Source organism: Oryx dammah, unplaced genomic scaffold (genome assembly GCF_014754425.2).
Source record: "Oryx dammah isolate SB20612 unplaced genomic scaffold, SCBI_Odam_1.1 HiC_scaffold_28, whole genome shotgun sequence".
In the NCBI taxonomy this organism is placed as follows: Eukaryota; Metazoa; Chordata; class Mammalia; order Artiodactyla; family Bovidae; genus Oryx; species Oryx dammah.
In genome coordinates, this window is record NW_024070212.1 from 15304684 (window position 1) to 15315713 (window position 11030).

General features: G+C 48.3%; 1 protein-coding gene across 2 annotated transcripts in view; it reads left to right on the forward strand.

Annotated features, from left to right (window-relative positions):
• The window catches only part of KCNN3 (potassium calcium-activated channel subfamily N member 3), a 172014-nt gene that overhangs the window by 150783 nt on the left and 10201 nt on the right, over positions 1 to 11030 (forward strand). For both annotated transcript variants that reach the window (XM_040230433.1, XM_040230434.1), the window contains exons 6-7: positions 6583 to 6710; positions 7388 to 7457. In XM_040230433.1, the coding sequence (XP_040086367.1) occupies positions 6583 to 6710; positions 7388 to 7457 (198 nt within the window). The remainder of the gene's footprint in view (positions 1 to 6582; positions 6711 to 7387; positions 7458 to 11030) is intronic.

An 11030-nucleotide genomic window follows, 5' to 3' on the forward strand; every position in this document is an offset into this window, starting at 1 on the left:
GCTTCAGCCCAGCCTTTTTACCATTAGAGTCACACTATTTTTATTCATTTATTTGCCAGAGAGGCAGGTGGAGGTAGGGTGGTGGTCTGATAGCACAGGGTCCAAACTCGTTTTCTGGTTTTCTGAGTCACATGACTTTTGTTCTCTCACTTGTATAACTTGTCAGCCCTGGCAGCAACATCATTTCTGTATTTAACGCAGTCAGATCTTCCCACACGGACTTTGCAGTGTTACTGCCATTGTTAATCTCGAATTACAATTTACTGCTAACCTCTGGGCTACTAGATAATATATATGTAAATTACACACAGAGAGACTATAAAAAAGATACTAGATCCTCATCTTTTCTCCCACGCAACACTACACATCCCTGTGTCTCTATTTTATGCGATGAAACACATCCATTGCAGCTGGATACCACATCCGTGTTCTGAGGACACCGAGATGATTAGGAGACAGTCCTTGCCCTCATACTTACTGCCTGTCCTCAAAGAGCACCTCTCCTTTCTAAAGAGCAAGGTAGCTGCCGATGTACACACTTGGCTTAAGAGGTACCAGGAGATGTTCTGTTTGCCACGCCCACTCTCCACATCAAATCTGCAGACACCTCCATGGTGTGGTGCCACCGGCTGAGGACTGTTATCTCTTCATTCTTTCCACGAAGGGTTCCTGCCTCAAATACTTCATCCAAGTACATTTCCTCCTGCAATCAGTGGGTCAGACAAAAACCAAACCTGTACCTTCCTAACGCTAGTGTCTTCTCCTGACTTCCCTATTAATGACATCATCATTCTTCATGTCTCCAGGTCTGAAAATTTAGCAGCATCGCTGACTCCTCTCAGCTCTGGTACCCACAGGGGTCCAAACAGCTTCAGAGTCTGATTCCACCTGGTCAAGCCAGCCTCTCCAGGTCCTCTGGGCACCATACTTTAAGCCACCAGCTCAATCTTGTGCCATTTCAGTTGCTTGCTACCTTCTCATCTCACCTGGACCTCCCTTGACCAAGTCATCCTGTACTTTATCCTTGTGACTCTTCTTAGATGCTGAGACTTAGCTCTGCACATGCCACCAACCTGCTCAAAAATCTTTCTCAGCCCCCCAGAACCTACTGATCAATGCTAAAGGAAACTTTTCTTTAATTACAAGCGTGTGTCAGAGTTTTATCACAATCCTGCTGGGTAAAAAATGTTTTTTTTCCAGCAGGCTAATTCAAAGGTTTATTCAGAGAAGGGGTCTTTTATTGGAAGAAACAATAGTAGTCATTGTTATACTGGGTACAGAAAGTCTGGCTAAAGGACACTAGATTCCTGGCTGACAGCCGGTAGGACCCACGAGTGGATTCCCAGAACAGGTCTTAATCTTTTAAGAATTAGTCAGATAATCAATTGAGCAGTTATCAGGAATGCTAATTGTCCCCAGAAGGGAATTATAAATTATATCACCCACTAAAGTTCTGTCTCAGACAGATTGGGTACAGTTTTTTTTTTTTTTTAACAATAATCATAGGAACATTGAGTTTTTGAGCTGGAAGGTTCTTAGGGATGAGCCTCTCAGGCCCAGAGATAGGCGAGGGGGCCCCCCAGCCATATGCAGCGAGCTGGGTCCCAGCCAGGGCTGCTGTTTGTTCTCAGGCTGGTAGGCAGCTCTCCAGCCATAACCCAATGGGTTTCCCAGAACAGTTGGTTCCTTGGAATTCAGAATAGTGGTGAGGGTCCCAGGTCTGCTTTAAGAAAAAGCCAGTGAACCTCCAAACAAGCTGAGCATCACATTAATAGCATTATGGAACTAGCCTGCTGAATCCACAGATTCAGGACCGTGTTGCTCTGGGGAGAGACCAGACTCCAGCTTTGGACACGGAAGCACAGCCCTGCCTGCTCGCAGCCCCAGTGTCCTGCCGGCCACAGGAGCCCCCATTTCTTAGTGTTCAGTGAGGGCTTCTGGGCGAGGCAGGCAGAGGAGCCTGAAAAGGGAGTGTGGAGTAAGATGGGGAGGAGGCAGGGTGAGTGTAAGCAGGGAAAGGAAAGAGATGGCAGCCGCAGGAAACCAGCAGACAGTGTAGGGGTGGGGTGGAGAGTCGGGGTGGCAGCTGGAGAAGAGGGGATGTCCGAGCATAGCGGACAACTTCAGTGGAACATCTGAAAACAAGCTGGACCTGAGGGCTCTCAGACTGGGATATTACCATCCGTTCAGATTTATTTATCTACATTCAACCTCTAGAACTTCTTGAAGTTGTCCAAGTCACACCTTCTTGCGAGGTCTGATCTGCCCTCCTCCTTTCCTGCTTCTCTATCCTCCAGGTACAAACACCCTCTCCCTGGGATGGAGTGCTGGCAGCCTTGTGGGTATGCTAATAGTTCTTCTCTGGGGGCCCCACCAACAGGGCTCCTGGAATTACTCTCCCAGCACTCCCTGTGGCTGCTGGAAGCATGGGGAGGCAGGCAAGAAGAGTGCTTCTCCTCCTGCCTCACACGTTCCTCCTGCAACAACCAGCCCCTCTCCTGCATAAAACAGAGAAACAGATTACCCTGCAGAGAGGTGGCCAGAGCAAGTTATGGACATGTATAATATAGCCAAGAGCTCAAGGAACAGACATATGTGTTCTGTGTTTTCTTTCGCTGGAGGTGGAGGAAGAAGCTGACATTTGTTGCGGGGGAAGAGCATCAGTAAGGCACCAGGTACCAAGGTGCCGGGCAACCAGGCTCTGTGCTAAGTGTTTGAAGTGCATTCTCATTGAATCAACCCTGCAATCCCGTTTCACAGGTCAGAACTTACCCTGTAGCACCCTTCTATGCTGCAGCTACAGGGCATGCTGGCACCACAGGATTAGACGCTCCCTGAGGGCAGAAAGGTTATTGGTTTGTGCCTAGGATTCTTACTTCCTAGAACAGTGTCAGCCCCATCTTTGGGCTGCAGTAAATGATTTGGGAAGGAACGAATGAGAAAACTGAGTCTCAGAGAGCTTTCCTAATGGGTCCGAAGTGAAGGTGATCATCCCCTTGTGAGGTTTATCCGAGGGCCAGTGGAGCAACATAAACATAAAGTGTTGAGCACAGAGCCAGGCACATAGTAAGCACTCAGTGGATGTTAGCTGTCGGTGCTGTACGCAAGATCTTAGTTGGACGACTTTCTTGCCCAGGCCCATGAATCTTTGAGCCCTCCCTGAAGTATATAAGTCACTGAACCTTTTCTCTGGCCACTATCAGAGTGAAAGCACACAGTTTTGGGGAGAGAATGAATGGACCCACAGAAACAATTAGCTCATGTGCTACAGATTTGGGGGATGGAATAGCCAGTCTTCGTGCACAAACAGCCCTCTTCTAACTATTCCTGAGTCCATCGGATCATGGCCAAGCTTACCCAGATCTTCCCAGTTCCCTGACCCACCCACTCTCACCCCCAAGAGTATCTTTGGGCCCTGATGCCCCTGCCCATCAGGAGTGCTCAGTAGGTACCCAAACCCCCATCATGAAACAGTGCTTGGGAACCCTGTGAAGCTCAGTGAAGCCCAGGAGGTGCACACGACCTCTACCATTTCCCACCCCCGTGATGCCCAAAGCGATCAGCCAGGTGAACTGGAGGGAGAACCTGGTCACAATAGCATTTACTGTCGACTCGGGAAAGCACAGTGCAGTTAAAAGCCTATTTCTTTTTCTCTTGCAGATATTGATCTACTTAGCTTTGTGCCAGGCTGTTTGCTGACAATTAATTCAGAGTCAGCACCAAGGCTCGCATTTAACATCGCTTTCCCGAATACGCGGGGGCCTCCTGTTCAAACCCATAAAGACGCTGTGACTGCTTCGCTCAGCTACCCAGGCTGTGCTGTGGTTTTAGTACCTTATATTTGGGCTGAAGTTAAGTGCAGGACCTGGACTCCCTGTTCTGTCATATTGCTAAGTGAGGGCCGTGATGATTAAAAACACATCTAATGTCCTTTCCACTTCCTTGATCCTGGAAAACAGGAAATAATTTTGTTTGCTTAGAGATGACATCTCGTCAGGTCTTTCTTCAGACCACATGAAAACCTTCTGCTCTTTTTGGACCTGGCTCTTGTTTTGACTCTGCCATTAGCTAGCTGTGGGATTCTGATCCTCACATCCTATCTCTGGAGCTGCCATTTCCTCATATTCTCAGCGGGGACGTGGGCCAGATGATGATAACGAACATCTTTATGGTGCTTTATAGTTGCTATGACACTTAAATTCAAATTGACTCAGTTTGCCATTTGTAACTTTAGGGTCTTGGTCTGTGTCTCTGTTTCTTCATCTGTAAAATGGGGACAACATGAGTGCCTGCCTGAGAGGGCTGTTGTGAAGATTAAATGCATTTGCACATATGTAATCTGGCGCCCGGTAAACGTTCACCCTTAGCACCATCAGCACAATGGTAATTGCCTCCTAGGGGCCTCAAAACAACCCTTAAGGTAAGGATTTACTTTTCCCATCTTGTGGATAATTAAGCACTTACTCCTAAACTGGCAGAACAAGGATTTACCTGCAGGGTTTCCAGTTTCCAGTACTGGTTCCCCACCAACACAGAGACTGTTGTCGGGCTCATCCACACTGATGTTCCGTGCCTTTATCAGTGTTCCAGGGATGAGACCTGAACAACTGGGGCGCTGCCAGTCACCCTAAATGCTGGGGCAGGCTTTTCCCTCCTATTCTTCTGCGAGGCTCTCCTAGGAGGCTACACGCCTTGGAAAACTGAAGAGACCACCTGTCAAGTTGCCCTCTCCCTACGGACGAGTGGCGAGAGGAGGCCCTCCACAGAGAGGCCCTCCCTTCTATGCTGCCTCTTTTGCCAGGAGGCTGATGTCCATTCTAGCCCCGAACAGAACCCCCGTGATGACCCCCACCTCTTCTTCCCCCCTCCTCACCTGGACACTCACCGTTTCCAGCTTCCACTCACCACCACCTGCTTCCTCTCAGGCAAGAAAGTGCCAGAGGTGGGCAATTAAGTCATTTAAAACCATTTTCATGGTAGATTTTTACTGAGCAGAAAAGCAGTATTTATGTCACTTAGACATTTCTGAGAAGACCTAGCTGTTCTTTTATAACATCACTTCAGCGCCAATGAAAAATATAATCCAGCCTTCGTAATAAATTTTTTCAACACACAAAAGTTATCAGCCTACAAAACAATGTTTCCTAAGCCTTCCCACACGTCTCAGTATTTTAACAACGTCCCATCTGTTGATGTCAGTCTGAAGAAGCAGGCCTGTACTCTCCAATTTTATTAAAATCTTTTCTGGCTAGTAACCTGATTTCTACTAGGCTGGCCTACTTACTTCCAGGCCCTGGGCCTGTGGGCCTGTGCCAGTGTGCATGGCTGATAGAAATGGGAACAGTTCATCAAAAATCTGTTTAGCTTGTGCTTAATAAGAAATGTTTCCTCTTGCTCTTGTTACTAATTGCTGAAGATGTCTGTGTTTGGATTAAAACTTTGTCCCCTGCCATCTGGATGCCATTGATATGTCTCAGTTCCATCGTGAGCTGGATGATATCAGTGGTTTCCATGTCAACAGATGACAGCGTCATATGTGGAAATGTGTGATTGCAGTGCAGAGAAGGAGCCAGCCTGCGGAAGGAAGCAGCTCTGGTTTCACACCAAAATATCTTCACTGATTTGCAGACCCTTCTTGGAAATGATGTCAGTTTTATGCCAATTATACTTATACGTAAAGTTGCGGTATAACTGTTTTGGGCCATTTGGGAAAGGAAACAATGGACTTGTTGATACCTAGAGCTCCATTTGGTGGGAAAGATTTCCTCAAGGAGGACTTGTAAAATCCGCAGCTGAAGTGAAATAAGTCAGAGAAAGACAAACACCGTATGATATCACTTACAGGTGGAATCTAAAAAAGACAACAAACTAGTGAATATAACAACAACAAAAAAAAGCAGACTCACAGATAAAGAGAACAAATTAGTGGTTCCCAGTGTGGAGGCAGGAGGGGTGACATAGCAGCCGGGGAGTGGGAGATACAAACTCCTGAGTGTAAGACAGGCTCAGGGACATATAGGACAGCATGGGGAGTGTAGCTGATGTTTTGTAATAACTGTAAGTGGAAAGCAACCTTTACATTAACAAAAATTAATTTTAGTTAAATTTTAAACAATTTTTAAATAACTACAATCTCTAGCTGATAGGAAAGCTGTTTACTCTCGGAATCCAAGAAATGTGCCGTGTGCACTGAATAAAAATCCCATGTAGAGCATGGAACTCTGCATCCAAGGGCAGCCGTGGTACATATTTATCTATTCAAAGTGTACCCCAGGCCTCCAGGCCTCGGTAAGGCAGCCTATCTAAATATAGCAACAGCAGTGGAGAGGCAGTCCCAGAATAATTAAGAGAAAGAGGCACTCCTCAACTTCAGCCTCAGTCTACTGTGTCCAATACAGGATTAATGAGAGATGAATTTTCATCATCCTTTCTAAGAGTTCACGATCTGATTAAGGAAAAAGATCACTGCAGACTCATTTCCTTGCCAAATCGACTCCATCAGCAGACCCCCCGCCCCAACACATGTCATGTGAAGCTAGGAAAACTCACCTGATAGTCACCTGCTTATTTGCTTTTCCTTAGATCAAGAATGCTGCAGCCAATGTCCTCCGGGAAACGTGGCTAATCTACAAACACACAAAGCTGCTAAAGAAGATTGACCACGCCAAAGTCAGGAAGCACCAGAGGAAGTTCCTGCAGGCTATCCACCAGTGAGTGCGCCACCGAATGAGGAGCGGTGGGCCCCGAGCCCCACCGGCGTCCGCACACACTTAGAGGAGCGGGAGAGAGCTATTCTGTTCCACTCAACAAGCACAGGGGGTGGTGAACTGGATCCAGATCAGTCTGTTTATTCATTTATCGCACCTGCCCCTGCCAGACATTGGACAGGTTGCCGTGGAAGGTAAAAACTAGATAAGAGCCTCAGGGAGCTCTCACAGTCTACATACGGCACACATACATCACATTACAACTGGAAGCAGGGCAAATTGTGATCAGTGCTTTCTATAAGCTAAGTATTTTTAAAAGTATAGTGGAGTTTGAAAAGTAGAGGATGAAAACATTTAGTCTGACCTGGAAGTTTCGGGACACCCTGAAAGGCTGAGCATAAGACCTTCAAGGTGGAAGGCACAGCCTTGATAAAGGCATGGAAGCTGGGACATGATCTGAGAGTGGTGGGCAAGCTATAGTGACTAGAGGCAAGCATCCATGGAGATGAGTTTCCTTTCTTGGGGACCTGCCAAGCCCTTGATTCTGGTCAGTTGTCACCCATGTTTAAGGTCCTGGGCTGGGTTCCAAAACCAGATGAGTTGACATGGATGTGGAATCAGCTCTGGGGTGAACCCAGCATGCACTTGAAGAGTGGGGCTCTTTTGACTCTTTCCCACAGACTGAGGAGCGTCAAGATGGAGCAGAGGAAGCTGAGTGATCAAGCCAACACCCTGGTGGACCTTTCCAAGGTGAGTGGCGGAATCCAAAGTCCTCACAAAAGGCTCTCAGATGCTGGCCTTTCATTTCCTCAGGTGTGGCTGTGAAGAAGTGCCATGGCTAAACTGCACAGAGCAGGACCAGGAAAGTTAAGACCACTTCCTCCTTCCTTAAAAAATAATCTAGGTTCAAGTTCTTGACATTTGCAAGCTACTAGTGTGTGTTATTGACTGTGAAAACCTGGCGTGGTTTCCTTCAGTTCTATCGCTCAGGTTGGGCTTTGCTGGGAACTGATGGGCTGACCTGCTGAGTCTGTTTAGTATGTCGCTTGATTAGCTGTACACTGAGTTTGCACAGGGGGAAGCACGCTGACAAGACCAAATGGTGATGATGGCGATGCTGCTTGTCTAGGTCACACCTAGAAGGAGCCTTCTGATTTGTGGTTATAATTGTAAGCTCATTTTCCTGCATCCTTCAGTCCTTACAACTCAAGCTTTTCTGGCCCCCAGTCAGGAGCAGGGGGAGGTGCATTTCTTTGTACCTCACAAAGATCCCAAAGAAGAGAGCCCTCCTTTCAGAGCCCTACAGTCGTTCTGCATTTCTGGCCCTGAACTGCCGCAAATACTGTAAAGGAACTCGCTCCTTCGGCAAATCTCTGGAGTGAAAGGATCGCAGGCTGCACCGCTGGCAGAGCTGAGTGTAGGCGCCACTGAAGAAAGGACCTCCCCTCCTCAGCTCCTCCTCCTCACTGCCTCTTGATAGAAATTGTATGTTAAGTGTATAGCCCAGGGCCAGGCTGGCAGAACATTCCAGCAGATGTCAATTATCATCACGGAACACGTTCCCTGAGTAAGCAAGAGAAACTCCCTCAGGCAAATTAAACCCCCTTTGAAAAGAGGGTGTAATCAGAGAAATTGCCGGTTCCTGGGCCACGTGCAGTACCTTGTTCAGTGAAGGCATCAGGCCAGAGAAAGGATCTCCCAAGCTTGGGAGGACTTTAATCGGGGAATGCGTGCCTGGCATGGGTTGGGAGAAGCCCACAGGCCTGTTTGTCTTTGCGGGGGGTGCTGAGGTAGACTGAGGGTTCCTGTGAGCCTGGAGGAGGCAAGAATGTGAATGGAATGCCCGAATGCAGAAGGGAACCCCTCACCAGGGTCTAGCGTGCGTTGCTCAACCCTCTTGGCTTCTAGTGTCAGAAACCCTTTGGAAGTAGGTTTAAAAATGTAGGTGTTTAATTTAAGAATACAGGGAAGTCTTATTCCAGGCAGAACCTCAGGGTAGGCATGTGGTTAGACTTCAGAAAGGAGCTAACTAGAAGTGGACTTCACCCCAGGAAATAGGTGCCCACCCTCTCTTCTCTCTCGTGTTCAAGTGCTTGCATCAGTTCTCTCTTTCTTCCTCTCCCCCATCTCCTGACAACTTTCTATGCCCCTTGTCTCCATGGGAGGCCCCTACCCAGAAAGTCCATGTTCTAGTTCTAGCCACAGACAAAGACAAATTGACTGGCCTGCTATCGGTCTAAATTCTAAATTCTCAGAAGGGATGAGATTACTGGCCAGTTTGGATCACATGTTCACCCTTGGACCAATCACCTGAGGCCAGGAGGAGGGTCAGGTAAGGCAAACATTGCTGGGGAACCCACGCTGGGGGATGCAGGAATGGGCACCAAGCCCCAAGATATTTCTTTAACAAGTAGCCGTATTTCTGCCTTCTGTCACCAGGCAGGTCACTCTGTGGCTGGAGTTCCCCTGGAAATAGTGGACACCCTGGACTTTCAAGCCTGCATTTCTTCATTGTCAGCCACTGCCTATCACAGAGATGGGGGCCCTGCAGAGCAGGATGGGTGAAGCAAACTCCATGAACTGGAAAGAGGCTCACAGAAACTGGGTGGGGAAACTAAACCATCGATAACTGGAAAGAAAGGGTGTGGGGGAAAGGGTTAGGGGAAGGTGTCTGCTGGGCTGCAGGGGTGATGTGAACTCTGCCACGCTCCATCTTTCCTCCCAGGAGGCTCAGCCAAGGTCTTGGCAGCAGCCTAGCATCTTTCACACTGGTCCGCATTCCCGCCTGGCATCTTGTCGCCAAGCAACAAAACAGGGGAGACAATAATAACACGGTGTTCTCTCCTTTTCTCTCTGTGCTTCGTCCACCCGGCTCACCACTTCCCACTCCTGTCTTGTGGTCCTCTCGAGATTAAGAAAAGAGCATGTGGCCTCCAAATATCACTTGCTCTATGGAAGAGCTCTCCTGTAGGGTGGCAGAGCTAGGGGGCTGGGGAGGGGTGTGTGTGCTGGGGCTCTTTATACCTAGCTTCGGTGTCTTCCATTGAGATGTAAAACTCCTTCCCCACATCTGAGGCTCAGCTGATCAGATAAGGTGGTATCTGTGAAAATGCTCCGAAAACTATAACGGTTCTGCACCTGGTAGTTCTGATTAGAAATCCAGATGAGGAAACCGAGATCCCAAGGAACAAAGAGACCATCCCAAGTTCGGTCTGTTGGCGAGCTGCCATGCTGCGGCTGGGACCCAGGGGCCCAGGCTCAGTCCAGAGCTCGTCAGGGTGCCCCTGCAGGCAAATCCATTTGCAGTTTTGTACATTCCGGGAAGAACATGCACCTTGAGGAACTTCTGTGAATGTTAGTTAATAAAGGAAGCACTGCCACCCCTAAACAGCCTCTCCTCTGAGAGGGCCACAGTAGAGTCCTGCCCTGGAGAAGTCACAGCTGCCTCATTCCTTCTGGGGCTGCAGCCAGTTTCCTGGTGGGAAGGTGTCGGGCGTGCGTGCTTAGTTGCTCAGTCATGTCCAGCTCTGTGCAACTCCATGGACTGTAGCCTGCCAGGCTCTTCTGTTCATGAGGTCTCCCATGCAAGAATACTGGAAGGGGCTGCCATTTCCTCCTCCAGGGGATCTTCCCGACCCAGGGATTGAACCCAGGTCTCTTGCACCTCCTGCATTGGCAGGTGGGTTCTTTACCATGTGCCACCAGAGAAACCCTGGGAAGGTGTCACTACATTCTCAACGCCCCTTCTCCTATCGCCTCTCTGGCTTCTCACATTTTGCCACCTCTAACTCTTTTTTTTTCATTTGCCTCACTTCCTACGTCCTTGGCCCCTGCCTGCACCCATGGGTTTATGCATCTTCCTGGAGTAACTTGAAATTTCAGGTGAAATAGGATCAAAGTGTCACTGGCAAATGACCAGAGCCACAGTACCTGCAGGTGAGGCTTGGAGGGTACAAAGCAACCGCAAACCCGGCTCTGTCCTTGCAGCCACACAAACACCCAACAGTGTGTTCCTGAAGTCTCCCAAGAATCTTGCTCCCAAGTCTAATGCCATTTGTCAATTTGCAAGGAGAAATGTGACTGTCATCTTGATAAAGTCCCTACAGACCAACCCAGGAAGCCAGATTATAACCAGAAAGTTGCCTGATACGAGCAGAGTCAGAACCATGGGGGTAGTGAATGGAACAAAAGTGGTTTCATTTCAATTGAATGATCATTAGATGATCTAATGATATATAATGATCATTAGATGTATAGTGGGCAGAACTTTGTACTGGTGAGAGGGGCCAGGAGAGGATGGTGCCCAGGCTTCAGGTGGGAACA